This window comes from Colletotrichum spaethianum (assembly GCF_022836535.1).
Source record: "Colletotrichum spaethianum MAFF 239500 DNA, contig05, whole genome shotgun sequence".
Lineage (NCBI taxonomy): Eukaryota > Fungi > Ascomycota > Sordariomycetes > Glomerellales > Glomerellaceae > Colletotrichum > Colletotrichum spaethianum.
In genome coordinates, this window is record NW_026054775.1 from 1,301,769 (window position 1) to 1,321,542 (window position 19,774).

At 48.4% G+C, this 19,774-nt stretch overlaps 2 protein-coding genes across 2 annotated transcripts; both read right to left on the bottom strand.

The window, feature by feature from the left end:
- Positions 1-12: 12 nt before the first annotated feature.
- Positions 13-1,985, bottom strand: ColSpa_02897 (oxidoreductase ptaK; the record flags this gene model as incomplete). Its single annotated transcript, XM_049269109.1, has 4 exons — positions 13-361; positions 419-1,217; positions 1,275-1,831; positions 1,900-1,985. 4 exons carry the CDS (start codon positions 1,983-1,985, stop codon positions 13-15), a joined length of 1,791 nt encoding a protein of 596 aa, XP_049125066.1.
- Positions 1,986-11,373: 9,388 nt separating this feature from the next.
- ColSpa_02898 (uncharacterized protein) lies at positions 11,374-13,055 on the bottom strand (the record flags this gene model as incomplete). Its single annotated transcript, XM_049269110.1, has 5 exons — positions 11,374-11,677; positions 11,751-11,907; positions 11,965-12,364; positions 12,423-12,857; positions 12,915-13,055. The coding sequence occupies 5 exons, from the start codon at positions 13,053-13,055 to the stop codon at positions 11,374-11,376; spliced, it is 1,437 nt and encodes a 478-aa protein (XP_049125067.1).
- Between the last annotated feature and the right edge of the window lie 6,719 nt (positions 13,056-19,774).

Below are 19,774 nucleotides of genomic sequence, written 5' to 3' on the forward strand. Positions count from 1 at the left end.
AAGGCTCGGCCTTTACTGGCCGCTATCAATTACCTCCGGAATGTTGCTCTGTGTCCACAACTGCCAGTCTTTACAAGTGTCTGCGACCTTCTGAGGGATCTGGAATTGTTTGACTTTGTCTGGCTGTACCAAGAACTGGGCAAACAGACCAGCAGAAGCGTGCCAAGCAATGTGGCAATGGAAAGGCCACACTCCGGGGTTCTCGTTCGAGTCGAACTGCATGACCATGTGTCCGCCGGCGCGAACTTGTTGGACATCACGACGCTGCGGGTTCTCGGGGTTTGTAATTGTCCCATCCCAGGTAAGCCCATCCCCCTCGTGGAGAATATACATGTTGAAGCCGTGCAGATGCATCGGATGCCTAGCCAAGTGTCAGTCTCTACTATTCGTCAATAACATTGAGAAAAACTGGACTCACGCTGCGGGACTGTTGTTGCTAACTACCACACGAACACTGCCGTTATTCGCGAAATTGTCGACATTCCAGTCGGCGTCAAAAGTCAGGTTGCCCTTGTTGGCTTGAAGAAGCGTCGGCTTGTTGAAGTTACCGCGGAAGTCCACGCCATCAAGCGACCACTGGATGATGCCGGAGTCATTGCGGAAGACTTTGATTTCCATTGTCTTGGTCACAGCAGCCGCAGCTGGCTTCAACTTCATAACCGGCTTGGTGATTGCGAGATCATCGTTAACGCAGGTACCGGGGTCAGGGACATCCCACGCTGTGCTGGTTGGAGCTTTGTTCTGGTCGGCCTGGTCGTAGTAAACCGCAGCAAGTCCAAGATGCTGGTTTGTCAGACTACAGCTGGTGATGTTACTGCGCATCCAGTAGGCGCCCTTCGGGTTGTTGTTACCAGCATTGGCCTTGACGAGGACGTCGGTTCTCTGGCCAATGCCCAGGGTGACGACCTTGGTGTCGTAAGGCTCCACCTCAACAAAGTCATTCGCGATGACGGTCATGGTGTGCCCATCGATGGAGAAGCGCTGGACACCCTCAGCGCCGGAGTTGATGAGACGGAGACGATGGGTCTTGCCGGTTTGGAACTTGAACTTGGAGATACCAGCGTTGTTGGTACACTTTGTCTTGTCTCCAGCAACAACTGTGGAGCAGTTGAAGTTACCCTTGCCGTTGATAAGGTTGTTGTCTGAGAATACCAACCCATTTCCGTTAACCTGAAGGATGTCCTCGATCAAGTCAAAGTACTGCTTATGATACCAATCTAGCGATAATAGTCAGTGATTGCGATCAGTGTTCCAGTTTGTGGTAAATTTCTCACCAGACAGAATGATAGGGCCAAGATCGATCTCTGGCTGAGACTTGACAGGGCCATAGATGACCATTGGCCCGAACAAACCACCGGCATACTGCGATGAATAGTGAGAGTGGTACCATGTAGTACCATACAGGGTCGCCTGGAATCTGTAGGTGTAGGTCTTGCCCGGAGCGATGGGACACTGGCTAATTGAAGGGACGCCATCTTCCCACTGGGTGTTTCTCTGCTGGAAGCCATGCCAGTGCAGAGCAGTACCCTCAGGACCGTCGGTGATGTTGTTGGTAACCTTGACTTCAATCCAATCTCCCCAATTAGCCTCGATGGTCGGGCCAGGGAATGCGCCGTTCACCAGCAGCACTTTCCGCTCGTATCCATCAGGAGCAATGATTCCACGACTGACGGTGAAATCGTAGTTGCGAGTAACCCCAGTGTTGGGCCACTCCTTGTAGTAGTTGGTGCCGTCCGCAGTCAGCTTACCCCACGGCAAGCCGTTGGGCAGGGGGTTGCTCTTCAAGAAAAGTGGCAGTTTGACGGCATTCAAAGTTCCAAGGGGCGATTTCCTACGCTGAAATTAATACAATTTTGCTTTCTTATCGGCCATCAGTTCAACAATTTGCAGTAAGCGTACCCGTTTGTCTTGTCTTGGCTCAAAGCTGCTTGGACTGAGAACAGCCACTTAAGAGCGTCTTGCATGACGCCCTTGATGACTACCATCTTGGCAGCTAACCTGTTAGGACAGAAACGAAGCTGAGTAACGATTGTTGTTGTTGGATTATCAGAACGAGCGGCTGCTGATAGATTTGAGAGATCTGAGAAAAGGGGGAGCATATTTGAGCTATATACTTATAAGAAATGGCTGGATCAGATCGAGCCCATGTCGGAGTTCTCCAACGTCCAATCAACAGTATCCCAGTCAGAAGACTATACCGTCGATCCTCGTCGCTGCCTCTAGTCAGACTCGGGAAGTCTATGCGGTTGCCATGCCGGGCCTGATCTTGATCCGATTATCATCGGCACCGCTGCTCCTTGACTATATGGTTCTGCGCTAGTAAATCACGGATGGTCTAAGAATGGTGCAAAGAACTAGTGTAACCCCTGTTCGTGCAGCGCCATATCGTTTGCCCGTGCTTGGAATGTTGTAACTAAGACTCTGGTAATATCTGTCTTTTCATGAATCTAATCGACACGAACTTCTGTCCTGGGCCTAATCTTGGAATATGAGATGTTGAGGGTTCCGGCAGCTTCTTTGTCTGCTTATTCTAAAATTTCCGCTTCATAGAAAACTAATAAGTTGCTCAGAGTATACTGCCTGGCTCGGTCGTGAACGGAGACTTGAAGAGATTATGGGCATTGTCGAATCATGTGTGAGTTTGCTCAAACTGTCCTACGTAAAAGGTTCAGGTAGGTGAACCGCTGCAGAACGGGTGTGGCGTAGTAGAGTTGATACGAAGGACTAAGATAGAGTTTATGCAGCCAACCCTACACGCGGACACACATATGTTGTTCATACACGAGCCAGCTAAAAGTTCAGATGGCGAACAACCCTTCGCTTCCCTCGAAATTGAGTACCTAACCTGTGTCACAGGATTCCGCCGTCGAGACAAACCATTGTGTTCATCATGGTAGCAATGGTATGTTGGTTTTCTTCAAATGCGGCTATCATCGATGCGTCAAACAAGCATAAAAGGCGAACAAAATGTTGGCCGTCATTCGAGCCAATGATGAACCAGATAAATAGCACCTTGACACGTCACGACACACTTTCCCAGGGCTAGTCTATTCTCGAAACAAGCCCGTCCCAAGACATCAAAAAACTGCCAGTATCCCATAGGCAACGCCACTAAAACAATATGTTTCTAGCTGGGCAGGTACCGGTTCCGGAAATCCACTTGAGCGGCGGTGCTCAGGGGTAACAGCATTGACAGTGTGTTTTTGTATCCGAGTTTTGACCCCAAGCTAAGATAATACGGTGGTGCTAAAACGTATTCAACATCGGATTGCGTAATTGGAGTACCTGGAAACCACCTGTTGGGGAATCTTACTGCGACCCGTATCTAAATCTAACCGATTCTCTGGCCCACACAAATCAGCTGTATTGCGCGCAAGGCGGCACACCCGATGATACATAATATAAAACATTTATAATCAAAAGATAAGGATTTACAATATCCGCGACGACAAGTCAATAAATCGGTTCTTGAACACAAAGTTTTAATCAGATTATTCCAATGTTTCTCATTGGAGATCAGCGCCGACGTGAGTAACACCATGATGACTACTACCCTGCGCTAAAGAACGCCACGTCGGCACTTGTTCCTAGTCAAAGCATGTTGCACAGAACCCACAAAGGTCTAAGGTGCCGCAAATCCGGGATCCTATTGAGAAACTAGACAAGAGTTCGATACGGCTGGAGGGTTGCCAAGGTGATCAGGCCAACTTTTTTAGTGCACCGCCCTCTTCAAGGACCTGCAACAGCTCTTTCCAAAGAGTCGTATGATGCCTGATCGTGCGTCGAACCGTGCAATTGGATAAGCGGATAAATAAGTATAGCTATGCTTAGTCGCAGCTCCTTCGGCGTAGAACACAGGCAGTTTTGCCTATCACAGCCCATGTCTAACCACTTAATGATGACGACGCCTTCTGCAAAGATGTGTAGAATTGTTGTTTCAAGCACGGAAGATTAAGTTAAAATTCCCTGACGCTGTTAACTGAAGTTGCCGAGCAACACCTCTCAAGCAGATTTATGATAAAGTCATGTTGCTCATAGTGAAACAAGCTTGATAGGGCTTTTCCCAGGTAGTCAACAGCGTTCTTTTGACGCCGTCTTATTTTCAGTCTGACATGTTAATTCTAATTCAAATTCAAGAGGCTTAATCGTAAATATTTCTTGGCTTATCGCGAGATTTACATTTCAGCCACGACAAGATGAGCCGTAGCCTAGTGTTCAGCCTAAATGTGCTTAAGGGGGCCAAGAGGTGTCAACAAAGCCCCAAACTCTTGGCAACAAATACATTGTATTATTCAAAGGCAGTAATAATATCCTCGATAGTCGAAGGAAGCATCGCGTAGTAGCTATAAATCGCATTTATATACAGCGCCATCCAGAAAATGCTTAAGGCGTCATTTTGCGACAGATACCTCAATTACATGCACAAGAACAATGACTATGTTCCCGATGCGAAACATCCATAGCGCAATATGCGAGTCATTCTAGAGCTCTCAGAGAAAATATACCAAGCCTGAGGGAATATCGTGCATTTCAAAAGCAAGGTGTAGCTAAGAGCAAATGGATCACAATTTTATTTCCGCTGTGTGTTCAAAAGTAACAAAAAAACAATGCTCACATGTTGAAAATGTTATTTTCTTGATACGCACGCTCTTAGTCCTTTGTGTTGGTAGCTTTGTCTTATTATACCAAGTCAAACATTTCTGATCACCAATGTTGTAATTTGCATTCACAGATATCTAGACGACCAGCCAAGGACAGCGGGATCGCGGGAAGCACTTTTCCTGGTCTCACCAAAGCATCACTCACTACAAAGACCATGTTTTTTGTTCCCCTCAGAATCATCCCAAGCCTTGCGGTCACGTCTTTTATGCACGTCGCCACTCAGAACCACGTGACAGGCCGCGAGCAGGACTTCGATAAGGGGCTCCCTTCACCTGGGCTCCACCACTTGCCCTGTCTTTCGCGACCATGATGTCTTCCCAACCGTTGTTTTCCCCTCTAACTTTTTTCCTTCATCCTAGATTGTCGGAATCTCTCTTCCTGCCGAGTCTTACTAGTCTCTGTACCTTTCAGACGCGTAGACACTGTCTCTCATCACTAACTCAGGCCAGTTTCTGCACTTGATTATTCTCGTACAAACGCTGTTTAACCACAGACTACCATCAGTCATTACGCAGCTACTTTTCAGGCAGCGCTAGGTCACACAACTATCTCCCATTAGGGGCTGCGAAGCCAACAACGCATATGCGATAGTTACGTGTGGCGACTTGACTCATCCACTTTTTATGGTAATAGTCTTTGGCAAAATGACACAGCGCGGTGTTTCTCAGCTCAACCTGACTCTGCTTTTCAGAGCGCAGCAAGCGGCGCATCAGGCTCGCGATGACAGCAATTGCCAAACAGTTCAAGAGTTTCGAGACAAGCAAAGCCTTTCGAATCCTAATGTAGGTGCTTCTCACGCCAACAAGACACACTTCAACTCATCTACGCGACAAGAATAATCGATTGGTCTTCTACAACGACCTTGGGTGTATTCAGCCTTTTATCTGTCGATGTATCGACAGTACACCAAGGATTTGAAGGGTGATTCTGCTACGGTGCATATGATCCTGTGTCCCAAAAATTCTTCCAAAAAGAAGCCCATAGTAATCACGGCGCTTTCTTATTCAGACGACGCTATCTTCAGCGAGGCCCAATACCAGGATGACGATTAGAGATCGCTCGCACCTAGTGAGACTGACGAGTCTATAGCCTCAAGCATCGAGGAGCCACAAATGTTTTCTGGAGGCTCAGGTAATCACTAGCATCAAACTTGCATCTGATCATCCCAATTTACTAATGTGATCACTCGGCAATAGTACGGATTCCCGAACGCCTCTCCAAGTCCCTTGGGCAGTGTATGCTACTCCAGACCGTTGACAGCTTCGGGGCTGATCCTCGACTCGGCGCATCTCGAACGACCCACGGCCCAAACTACGAAGAAAGCGATGCAGACGCACTCGATCCCCTTGTGCAAGATATCAACGACTTTATTGATGTTCTTAGATTCTGCGCGTTGCAGGAAGTGCATCATGACTGCTTTTCCAATGCTACAGTCTCATCTGTCCCTGTGGGCTCTCTCCCAAAAGATCTCGACTCTGAATGTCAGAGGCTGGAGTCTTACAGAGTAACGAGGTCGACGATGGGCACAGGTAGGGGTGGGTGTTGACTGTTATTCCAATCTGCCTTTCCCCTAGGTCTGCCGCAGCTGCTCCTTATATGCACCCCAGCCCCCCCCCCCCCCCCTTGGCCGAGCCCAGTTCCCCTGGCTATAACACTAATCCAGCGGCGTTGTGCTATCGCCTTTCTCTAACGTTGATCTCAATGGCTAGCCTTTGTCGTCAAAGTCTGTGTTGGACGCTTAGCTGGAATCCTTTATACTCCCTTAACTATGTGCCGGTGCAGCCCCAGCTACCCCGCCGACGACCCCACTAGTGCCGCGCCGGTGCCCCCCTCTGGGCGCCTGACACTGAATATGTCAATTCGATGGTGGCAGAGATCGAAGATTGCATCGGAGCTTTCGGAGCCCGCCGTTTTCGAGAGCCAATCACCGTCTATTTTACCTACGAATACAACCTTATCAGCGAAATCAACTTCCTAGTTCCTGCTGAGCCCCTATCACAATGTGTGATCGGAAAAGACGGATCGAAGTATCATGACAGCATCTTTCTCGATCCATCCGCGAAGGCGACAGCCTTATTTACAATTAGAGAAGCGAAGGGGGTTACAGCTTCTTTTCACAGACCAGCTTTGCCAGAATCGCTTGGTCCAATCGCCAAGAAAGACATTTCGCACGCTTGCACTGAAAGCGAGGCTTTGCAAGTCAATAAGGGCACGTCAGCTGCACAGTATGACCACACCCAAAGCACACTTTACTTTCTGAACAATGATAAATCTCTTGTCCATGAAGGCATTGAGGAATCAAGACGTCACACTGAAGATATCCTCTCAACCTACGTTGCTGGCCTACAGTACCTTGCACCTTTGTTCGATGAAAGTAACTCCGGCCAGACTCCGATGCCTCCGAATCCTTATTCCTCACCTGCATTGCCGCTGTTCACCGAGCCTGAGCCTATTCCCTCGATTGAGAACAAGTCGTTGCAGTTTATCGGGCCCGTTATGTCTCAGACCACTATCATTAGTAACGCAGTTTTCACTGCGCAAGACGTGGAGGAAGAGTCGATTTCTTCTCTTATGGATCCTATGGAAAGTACACCAGTTCACCATGATTGGACCTCGGTCTTCGACGACAGTGCCGTTATTGCTTGGTTGAAAGATTTAATCTGTACGAAATCCCCCCGGGAGATCCACAACGACTACAACGACAGAGGTAAAGATGGACCGCCTTTACCTTACTACCCTCAGAATGTTGACACTCTAGTCCAACCCACTGCAGAGGCCCCACAGCCGCATGTTTACGGTTCTGAAAGCTGCCTTCTGGAAGCTGAAAATATCTCGAGCGTCTATGCAGCTGCTCGTGAGGAAGAAGCGAGCAGTCTAGACGAACAACTTCGACTGCGGGCTGAAGTTTACCCTTGTAGCATCCTTCTCTGGCCCCTTCATCATTCAGATAACAGCAGGAATACCGTAGATCTTCGCTCAGACTTTACCCATGACCAGTAGAACCTCAGAGTCGCGGCTACGAGTTGAAGATCTGAAAGGCTGTTCTGTATTTGATTTGTTAACAAAAACTCGTCTTGATGAGTTCAACGTCGTTTTGGCGCAGTCTTGTAACTGTTCGCCATTAGTTGAACATAAGGCAATGATGAAATGTGTAAACTAGCTCTAGATGACTACTGGATGACTCAATACCAAGACAAATAACGGCTCTAGAATACGTTATGCATCTAAAGATGCATTTAGTGGGTATATTACGGGTGCAGTGCCACGGAAGCATAGTTAGACTTGAGGAGAACATTTGTCGTAAATGGCAGTCCTCGTTGGTCTCCGTAGTCATATCCAGGATGGCTCTCACAAATTCGCCCAGCATGCATGACTTAGTCTCATTTCAGCACTATACCTGTTTTCGTAAGAAAGAAGTGGCATCTCGGACAGCCGTTGCATCGAGAAGACCGATAAGCTCTTACTGTTATAGCACATCTCGTAACTGGGTATCATTAGTTATGCTCCGCTCTCCATCGTAAATATAAACTAATGGTAAAGCACTCTATCACCAGCAAAAAGTGAAATGAAAACACCTTGCGTGAGTGGCAATTTCTCAATCCTTCTTGTCATTAGTGACGCCCTCAAAACTTTACCCTTCTTCCTCTTCCATTACTTCATCGATTGGTTTCAATTCCTGGTCATTCGCGGTATTCCCGAGCTCTGGGTCGATGGGACTTCCACGACCTCGAGTTCTTACAATCGTTTCAAGTCTCGAAGTGGTAGAGTTCAGCCACCCAAGAAGAGATTCATCCTGAAAGAATTTCCTTCGGCGGCCAATCGTGGTCCTGCTTCTTCTTGCACTTTCCATAGGGCCTGAAGTACGTGCTGGAGGTCGGTAATGCCACTGCCAAAATCTGCGGGAAAATAGTGGACGAAGGATCGGCGCATTAATGGCCATGAGTCCGACTTCACACTCTCGAACTCCCCATCGGTTTACTGTAATAGTCGATGGCTCTGAGCCTAGGGTAACTGCCACGCGCATGATGGCTGCGGCGATGACGAAGAGCCCAGAGCATATTAACGCAGCGATAAACATCTTCTTGTATAAAGGTACTCTTATTTCTTTCAGTACCGGCAAAGGCAAAGAAAGAATTGCGGCATCGGTGATCACATCTCAAGATTTATTAGCAAGCTGACGGTAATCAAAGTTTGGACATGAGCTTACTGAAAAAGGTCGTAACCAGCAGATTCTGTGCCTTGAAAACGCATTTTTCACTTGGTAATGGCCTCACTCCCCAATTATCAGAGAATCTGTGGAATGTGTCAGCCAAATCGTTACAAATACTGAATGTTTATCACAAACTCACGGTAAGCAACTGAAGGTTATGGTTCCGACTACGGCCAGGTACGATAGTATCGTGAACCAAGTCAAGAGTTTCAACACCTTAGCGTTTTGCCACAAGTCGAAAGTTAAACGTTTACTAGAATACGAGTAAGCATCAGCCTCCATAAGAATCTAAACAAATGCTTACTAGAAGAAAAGCAATGTGGCTTTCAGAGACCATAGATATGCCGTATATGAATACCATGCCACTTGTTGGAATTTTGAGCCCTCTACGAGGCGCGCGACTTCTTCGTCAGATAAAACACCTATTTGAGCTGTTGTAAGGTCCACGTTGCTTCCGTATCTATCTGAGTCGAGGGACAGCTGTCAGTTCAATGGAAGAACTCTTCAACGGCATCAAACGACGACTCTCTCCTCGATGTAAGAGAATAACATAGACTCACAAACTAGGTCGACCATTACAAAGCAAACAGTGTACAGAAATAAGGTCTAAGTGAACAGAACATTAGAAGAGGCCCATATTCGTGGGTTAGTTCCTACGCACCACAAGCATTGTGTAGTCGTCACCTTTGAGTCCCCTAGGACCTACCATACGCAATCTCACAACAAACCTCAAGAAAATGACGAAGGCTCCGACAGCGAACCAGGTCCACATCTCTTTCAAAAACCTCGCATCGCGCTTGAGCATGCTATCCAGTTGATCGGTCGCCATGCTTCCTACGGTTGGGTACCGCCTACGCTTCGGTTCTTTCGATGATCATGGGGACTCCGAGTGATGTATGCGATACCCTTCATGCATTGATGATTGGTGGTCGTGGTCGCTTCATGTAAAGAAGCTGGTGCTGTTCTGTGGAAACCCTCCCTGCTGACTGCATGCGATCGGAGCATTGTTCGAGACTCAGAACGAACGGATATTTTCGACCATGTAGCTGCCAAGGATGCATCCCAATTAGCTAATACCTTCATATGCAAAAGGGAGGCAAACTCGTCCGACACAACTGGCTGAACGGATTCTAAGTGGGCGACACCGACAATTTGGGGTCCGTGGCAGGTCATTCAGACCGGGTTGGCTGCGTATTGATGACTCGTAACGTTTCGTAGCTTCAACTTTATTTGCCAGCGTTGCCGTCGCCTCAGAGTGCAGCGCTCGACCCAATATGATTGTTGTTCGGTACATAGAAACATTGCCGGCAATGGAGAGTGTGAAACCGAGCTGTGCGAATGGAATTGTTCACCAATATCGGGAGCGATTTGAGGACTAATACCAATATTTTTGTACGTCTTGCAGCCGGCGCCGCAACACAAGGTGACAGCGTCTGACCACGCTTCTAGTGAGACACGGAAATTAGCATTGCCTTCTCTGAAGGTATTTACAGTTTAAACTCGCAGAACTCTTATATTGTCTGACATTTGCTTTGTACCTCCTTAGTCATCGCCATTTTGCTGTCTCAAAAAGGTAATTTTAACTGAAGTCTTTTCTGGAAGCTCAATATTTCCTATACAAAAGTCAAGCCCAGCTCCAGTATCGTTATGGGGTCCCAACCAGACCCTATAACGCGACTCGACTATTAACTGGAGTTTGGTGAATCTTCGGCAGCATAGATACATGCCAGCACTTAGAATTCGACTGGCAGCCCTCAGGCTTCCACTTCACAGAAATTAGCTAATCAAAAGGTCACAATTTCAGTCATCTTAACTGGAATTCGAACCCTACAGGGGTTGTCGATCAGGCCCTCAAAGCCTCGTATTTCGTGCACACAACCCTGTGCGTTCATTTAACGTTAAGTCAACATATGAGGGAAACTGTCGCAGGACTGACATGTACGAATTCAAATTAAGAAGTTATTAGCTAGTCTCAGGCTGTAAAACTTCCTTTCCACAACATCTCTAGCCTCATTCAATGTTTACTCGGGGGCACACATACATAAGACTACCAACATGCAAAGCCAACCCCAAGCACATAGGAAAATTGACCGGTCCGTGGGTAGAGGATTCAAGAGTATTTACTAGTTCGTGTGCTTGATGGGTCGGTATATTCTAATCACATATGACTAAATACCTTATTTTGGATACAAGCTTGGCCAAGCCAGTACCCCAGTCTTTGTGAACTGACCCACAAATTCCCAGTAACGAAACACGTCGCTGCTATGAAGACTTGCAAATTGAAAAGCAGAGGACTGTTGAGTGATATTCTCTAATATAAAGCGTTTGGCTGATTCATACTGGGCCAAGTCTACAGAGGTGTTATGCATTATCGGTTGAAAACCAGTTTTCGTCATGAATATATTACTTATACTACTAAAATCTGATTGGGATGGACACTTCGCAAGTAAATGGCAGTTGTCAGATGTTTCTGTTTAATTCAAGATTCAAGACAGCTTCTCTTATGCAGAGCGCTTCACAACAAATGCACCACGCTCAATGGTGTTAACCAGGATGTGGCCGCTCTTAAAGTAGGGGTAATGGCTCCAAGTACCGACAAAGTCGATAGATCCACCGTTAGGCTCCTTGTCATCCTCGGGGTAGATGTCGAAGAATCCGACCTCAGAAACCTTGCCTCCAGTGGGGTCTTCGGGCAGGGAGGAAACATCAAGAATTCGAAGACCGGCACCGTAGTGGCTTTGGAAGGCAAGGCCATCGATGACAAATTGGTTGTGATCAATGCCGTAGGCCTCGCTGCGGTAAAAGCTACATATCAAACGACGAGTCAGTGTCTGGGTAAGGAGAGGACCAAGATGATGAAAAAGAATAAGTCACATACCCAGTTTGCTTAGGAGCCTCAAGGCTTCTGATATCCCAGAAGTAGGTGATGGGGTAACCAGATGCAGCAGGACCAGTGGCATCAACCTCGTCGTACTCGTCGTCGAGCACAAGGTACTCTTGCCACTCCGTGTTTGTTACCCAACCCTGGTGAGTGTCTGCAACCATGATTAGCATGGCAGTCATAGTGCATGCTAGAAATGTTAGTGACTTACAGCTGGCACCCTCGTAGGAGGTACGGGAAATGATGTTGGTCTCGTTCTTGTTGGTGACATCGTAAATGGTTAAGGTGTCCTCGTTGTAGCCGTAGCAGATATCGCGGCCAAAATACTTCTCGTCAGGACCACGGTAGACTAGACACTGGGCGTCGTGAACATAACCATCACCCGCAGCGCAGCCCGGAGACGTGGGCTTAGAGGGGTCACTAAGGTCGATGAAGATCAAGCCAGAGCGGCAGGCGCTGGAACGAGGCTGGGCCCCGACGGCAACAGCGTATTGCTTCTCCTCGTTGATGACGATGTTGTGAGTGGAACCAGCAGGGAGGCCGTTCCAGTAACCTGTCAGGTCATGCTGGTTACTGAAAGTAACTGGGCTCGCGGGGTCAATGTCCAGCAGCTGCCGTCACAAGTCAGTATTGCCCCAGGAACGGAAAACGTTTCGCGGCTCCACTAACCTTGGTCAGATCAAAAATTTGCACGCCGTGGCGAGAGGCTTCACTGCCGATGACGACGTAGTTCTTGTACCCACGCAGCTCGCGCCAGATGGACTGAGTCGAGTACTGAGGAAGACGACCAAGGTAAACAAGCTTGCCCTCGGAGGTGATTTCAGCAAAAGCAGCACCATCAGCCTGAGCAATGATGGCAAACTCGCGACCGTCGGGGCTCGTCCATCCCCAAGACGAAGATCCCTGGCCCGCTCTGGAGCCTAGATCGGCGTGGCTTTTGAAGTCGTAAAAGTCAACCTTATTGCACCTGAAGGTGTTGTTGGCATCGCCAGGGACAACTTCAGCAACACCGTTAACACAGGCGACGGAACCCTCTTCGTCAAGACGGCTCTTGTAGGTAGTAGAGTCCATCTCTCCGCTCTCGATCTGGCGGTCCCATGATGCCTATGTATCAAATATTTAAGACTGAGAAAGTGAATTGCTCGTTTGGGAGTTGCAAACCTTCTTACGGGCCATGAGGTCCTTGTGGATAACGCCGCTGTCATAGATTTCAGAGACGAGTTCACTCGGCGCAATCTCCTTAGCCGATGCTCCGGAAAGAAGCGCCGACACGGCCAAGGTAGCCAAGGTGGAAGCCTTCATCTTGAGTGGTCCGGGAGGGATCCTAGAAATTGTCTAGGACAGGGGGTGATTGACAGTTGAACCACCAAGATCACTAGACGAGCCAAAGAGCGGGAGAGGTGCAGATCCAAAAACATTAGTTGATCGGACGAGAAAATGTCTCTTTTATCTTCTTTCCATCATGACTTGGCGTTTACGCCCCCTCTATGCATGACTCTCGGGCTCGCGGTATCTCCCCACCGCTTCACAAGTAAAAAACATAATTCCTGTTCTTTGTCCTGCTAGAAACAGAAGGTAGACAAGCAGCGGTTGGAAGGTGGGAGCAACGAACTTCAAATGTCGCGATGCGGAGCACTACTGCCCGAAGTGGCAGGTGTCTCTCGGACATGGCCCGCTCGGTACTTGAACGCACGAATCAGCGGCTCCGAAGCCCTGGCCCGGCAGTCCACCATCCTTCGCCGCAAATTCACCTACCTACCCGCCCGGACTTGGCGACAGGCACGATTGTTCAAGAGGATTCCCAATCAAGGGACAGTAAAGCTCTGGGCATATCGTATTGGGCGGCATCCGTAGATGTGCCAAGCGCTACGTTGTAACACTCCCGCATAGCGCCAAGCATGACCACCAGATATTGCCAAGTCAAGTCGTCATCCTGAACTTTTGTGCGGCCTCACCTTCTCGAAAGAATCAATTATGTAACATTTAATAGATGGCGTCAAGAGATTACAATTGTGCGAGATACGGCGGCCGTCGAATCGCGCAGCTACTTTCCGCCCATCTCCATGCTGATCAACTAGGCAATTGCCTAAGATGTCCATGGAGTAAGCAACTCTACAGCGATCGCATGTATGTTTGTTGTACCTAGGTAACTTGAGCTCGTGTTGCCGGGGCATCCCAAACCTAGAGAGAGTCTTGACCCGCAAGAAATCTCATGTGGTTACCGTCACGGTCATCCATGCGTCTAGTAGCCATTAAAACTTTTGCGCTACGTTGCACGCAGTCACACTCAATCTTGGCTTGCGGGTAGGGCAATTGCTGACTCAAAGTGCAGTCCATTTCTTCCGTGAATTCGCTTAATGGCTGGAAACTGCCGAATCGTAACCCGTAATTTGAATCAAGGCCACTCAATTCTCGATTTCAATCCCGTGTCGGATCAAATCTGCCACGAGCCCCAGTGTTGTTTAGTCTATACCATCCAGGTCAGATGTGAGGAAAGATTAGTGTTGGCAGACTCGCCTATGACAATAGTGATCATTCTGAGGGTTCTTGTGCTTCGGTGTTTTTGGACCCACCACCACGTAAGCCGCCAGCGTCCCCGCCTAATAAGGTGCAGCCATCTGGAGACCCAGAGGTGATCGAGTTCCTGAAGCAGAAAACTTGCTCAACCTTAAGGCAACCTCATACCATAGTTGGAAACAAGGTACGTCTGACCTCGGTTATACATGGAAACGCGGTCGGTGGACGGTAAGTAAAATGTTTCCACTGCTGCAAATGTTCTCAAAACATAGTTACACGGAGTCATCGGCAATTTTGACATTATGTGTGCTAACTGAGAAGCTGCTCAACACCCAATATCGATGTTACGCTCAGAGATGGCCACAAATCAATGCCAATTTCAAGTCTGAGCTGTCTTCTATCCTTGAATATCACCAAGTTGGTCATGGCACTACTTTGCAAGTGTGTTGAAGACTTCCTGCAACATCAACTAGGATCCAGTCTGGATGGGTTTGGGAGAGGTTCAAGTACTGAAGCTTAGTATGAATGCAGCTGGAACTCCTAGAATTATCCTGCACACCATTTGCGTCCTTTAATACTTACTTTCGACTACAAGCCATCTTGAGAACATTTCCTCAGTGTAGGGAGCTCCGTCACGTCTTGCAGGTTCTTGTTATTTCGGATTGGTAACTACTATTAACTTGTCTTTCCGGGCGTTCAACACAACCCATCATCGCCGATTCTGGAATTGTCTGCGCTGTTTCCATCCCCTTCGTCGTTGAAACACTCGATCCCGTCCTGTACTCTAATAAGTGGCGTCGACAGGTCCACCACCATTATGATAGACCCGCAACGTCCTTTCCTGCAAAATCTGGGTATCTTTTGCGCAAACTTTTAACCAAAATGTGAATTTTCTTTAATCATGGCCCAAATGTCCCCAATTTGGCGGCGAATGCGTCGTTAGCTCAAGCCGAGGAGGACCGCTATCTTCTGGTATTGGTGGTAGCCCACCCGCAGGCATTGCTCTGTTCCAAACGGCTTCCCATGATTTTCTGGCCTCAAGTTCATGGTGTTGCCAATTCGGTGTCCTCTCTCTTTCAGATCCTTGTATAGAACTTTCGGCTCCTTGTGCTAGCCAACCCTCCCGTCGGCCGTCCATCGAGTTCGCTCTGGGATTGAAGACCCAGTCACCGGCGTTTTGCCCCGTCTTTGCCTCCAAATCCTCCTTTAAAACGGCCGTACCCATTGGTTGGCCCGTAAGGATCGCCAGCTCAGTGTCAAAGTTCGTTCGATAATTTGGGCTGGTCGCAAGTTCCGCCAGAGTGAATTCGGTGCGCACGGGCTTTGACTGCTTTCCTGTCACGATGCTCCATAAATAGGATGAATTTGGGCTCTTCTGTTTGATATCGTGTGCAGTCCGCGGCAGGTTACCAGTTGGCTTCGGTTCGCCTCTTCGTATGCGTTCGTAGAGAATGTTCGTAGATGGTAAGCAAGCGCAAACAACGCCAATCACAAGCTCGAGTGCCCTAGACTAATTGTTAGCCCAACCTCGTTCTCCAGTTCGCGCGTCCAAACCTACGTTATGAGGTCCAAAACGACAAAATCGGCAGTCACATCTTTGGACTTGAGAAACTGCACGACGAGGTACATGCGATAGACAGTTATAGCTGTAGCAATACCTCCCGCTCCGAGCAGCGTTAGGATCTTCAGCTTTCTACGTAAAGGCATGCGCAAACCCCAGAGAAGCGGTATTGGAAGAACAAGAATGACGAAATCGGTGATAATTGCAAGGCTCAAGTCAGCGATGAAGAGCTTGCGCTGGTTCAGACACTTCGGATTCGGTGTGTGAGGGTTCCAGAACGACGATATGGGCAAGCAGACAACCGTTTTTAGCGTCTGTATGGGGATGTAGCAGATGAACAAGGTGATGATGAAGATCCGAATTCCGCGGGAGGTTCGTTCATGGACCGCAAATACTCGTGCTTCGAGAAGTAGAAGTGTGACTTTCGTGGTATATGCTGCCGGGATGTAAATGAGGGAACTTGCATAGAGCCACTACCCAGCGCTACATTAGCTGATGTCGATCGTGCCCGTTACAGCGTGGATACAAACCCGCATCACCTCCTTGTAAGCTTCCTTCGTAAGCTCCCAGGCATGATACCCTTCGCCGTAGTGCGCCATCACAAATACGACCGCAATGTAGAACATGATAAGAGTCTGGGATTGTTAGCTTCGTTGGATTTCCTCCGCAGAGACGGATTTCGGCTCGGCATCTCACATATGACACTGCACAAGTCCCTGTATTCCATGTCAGCCTTATGTTTGCTTTCTTCTTGGCATTACTTTCCGTAGCAAAACATACAGTCTTCTAGAAGAATTGGACTTGCCAGGAAGAACTTCACATATGCTCTGATAGCGACAAAAAATGTTGTGATTGCCGCCATGACACTCATGCCCACGATGTTCGCCAACCAGCCAGCATCTCGAGGATCTTCGAAATTCGGGATGACGCCCGGTGGGGGAGGAAACGCCCCTACCGGGCTTGTGGCATTGCTCATTGTTTCCTCGATCGCTCGACACGAGCTTTCAGTCGCATAAAGAGACTCATCGCTTCACGATCCAGGGTAACACTTGGCGTAGCAAACCGTATTTCGGAGCGGAACTCTTGCAAACTGCTAACCAGTAGAACAACAGGGCACCAAGCTGCTGATAAAAGACTTGTGCGATACGCAACAAGGGGCGTCCCGCACCGGCCCTGACTCACCCGGTCGCTCTAGTTCCGAATAGAGTTCGTCGGGTGGTCGGACGTTGTCAGGGATTGAGGCGCAACGCATTCCTTGCGTGGTGGAGTGATCAACAACGGGCGAAACTTTATCATCAACCAGAAAGCACGGGGTTCATAGTGGCCGAATGTGAGACGCAGGGAGGTGCCGGATAGGGGCTCGGGAAAAATTCCGCAAAGGCTTTGGGGGAGGGAATGGCTTTGCGCTACGGTCAAAAGGAGCTTCTTCAACGTATCTGATAGGGCTCAAAGTCTGGTTGTTGCCCCCAGTAGCTTCTGGACCGCGACGAGCTGCGTCTAAACCCCGAAAAGGGGGTAAGGGATGGCTCATGTGGGAAATTGCATAGGTATGCTCCCAATTACGTGCGAATTAAGCTTGCTAGAAGTCACTAAGACGCAAAGGCGTGTGGCGCTCTCACTGGTTGCACACTTCTGTTTGGCCTGATCCAAAAGCGTTCTAGAAGACTTGCGGATCGCTCACTCCGCACCTTTCTGGCAGGCACAGGAAATGCCATATCGGGCAACAGAAAGTCTTCGACACAAACTTTCTCGGCTACCGAGCTAGTTTGCCGTGTTGACTGCATCCACTTCAATGTATGCCTTAGCCCTCGCTTCCACTGAGCCATGCTAATGATCACCTTCGACCTTTTGCCGCATGCCAGATGATGAACAGCTTGCGCGGCTCTTTGAAGCCCTACCCACGGACCATAGATCCCGATCGCCGCCGCCGCCGCCGCCCCCTTCCTTTAAACGTCCAAGTCAATGTTGGTTTGTTTCAAGTTGCACCAGCCGAATGGCCAACAGCCATGCCTGCGAAATGGCAATGAGAAGAAACAAAGAAACTCACACACCGCTAAATTGCCGACTGTTCAACACTTGGCAACCAGACCAAAGTTAAGCCCTTGACAGGTAGATTTTACATTGGTCGCGATTGGCTTTTCGTGTTGACCACTAACTCAACTAGATTTTGAGCTGCGAAAACTCAACTCGCAGTTTGGTGGTGTCCAGCACTGAACACTCAGCGTTCTACTACGTACATTCGTCTTTTCAGGTCTGGGGCAGGATGCACAAAGCTACTGTGAAATTAGGCTATCGCAAGCTTATCTCGTGGAAAGAGACTGGGAGACCCTGGTTCCGGGGCAATGGACTGCGACTCTGTTGGTCTGTGAACCAAAGTGCTATGGTAAGCATCTCAACGCTGTCAAGGTCAAGAAGTCCGAAATATCCGACTCTTTACGATGAACAATACAATTCGTGTTAGTGTCTTGACTCGCATATTTAGCTTTAATCGCATGCCTCGAATTATGTTTCTTGTCTACTTTTTTTACGCAGCTGGACTGTATTTTCAGAAGCCACGCCGACAGCAGAACGTTCGTCTGCATGATTTTACCATGGTCAGTAAGTCACGACTTGCATGTAGTGGGTTTTGTCATTGGGTAGGCGCCTTGCATCACCCATATTTCTTCTTCAAATTGCACTTCATCAACTCGGAATGCCCTCTTTGGACTCGTTTGAGGGGCAAACAAATAGAACCGCCATTTCTTTGGCTGACGCATCACTCTTTCCAGATGCTCAACATCGTTGTTTGGATTTTTCTCCACAGGCCGTCACCTTGTTGACGGACGAACTTTCACTGTGGGGTCTGACCAATACGGATCGCCAAAGATGCCATCTTGGCGATAAGGCCAAGCGCTATCCTACGTAGCAGCTGTCAATTGTTTCGACCCACTCAACCCCGCGTGCGGGCGTCTGCGCTGGGAAAGTCCTAGTCGTCGACAACAAGCCGCAAATCTAAGAGTTGCAGGCTTTCAAACCCGAAGAAAAGTTCGCTTAAAAGAAAGCCAATGCGGACGCCGCGGGATACCGGTGGCGTAAGTCGTCGGATGCTGATGCGAGGCATGATCAAATACACTGCATGTAGCAAGTGTTACACAACACATTCAACCCATCGTTGACCGTGGCATTTTCCTCGTCTATTAGTGTTTTGAAAATTATTGTTCGGGTACGCACAGGAGAATTGGAGGCAAAATATTTGAGAGCAAGCTAATTGACTTCCATCATGTCACCCATGAGAGGCGGTGGCCATCATGAGAGCCTTCAGATGAGTAAATTCAGACGTACCTTTGTGTGGCTAAACACTGCGCGTGTAACTGATCAGCAGCAATGTTGTGTATGGTCGATTTAGATCAGTCACCCAGGTGCATTGACCTCTGCGGTCGCCTAGAAATATGCAGTGCTAGGGAAAAGGTAACTATAGAAACACCGGACGACATGTTTCAGTCACCAATTCCTTTCGGCGATTACTCGGTCAAATGGCCGTTAGGATTTGCGTAGTCGGAGAAAGCTCGATCTTGTCTGGGGATCTAACAACTCCACTCATCTCCATCACAGTCAAGTGGTAAAAAATCGAAATTTGCAAGGTACAACACTACCACTCATTACGGTATAAAACACTAGTATTTAATGGCTCCAGTGAGGGAGATACTTAACCAAGTAGCTTGAATGAGGTGACGACTTGCTTAGGATATTAGTGGTCCGTCTTTCTTTTTCTTTTTCTGCCCGCTTGTTAGTGTCGTTGAAAGTGAGGATGTCGTCAAGACACAAATGACATGAGTTTGGAAGGGTTCGAGAAATATGCGAAGTTTATAGTGTTGGGACATCAACACCGTGACGCCTAAGCTTTTCGCAGCGCCGTTGAAGCAGTTAATCACTGCCAGCCTTAGAAACTTTAGGGTCGATGGCT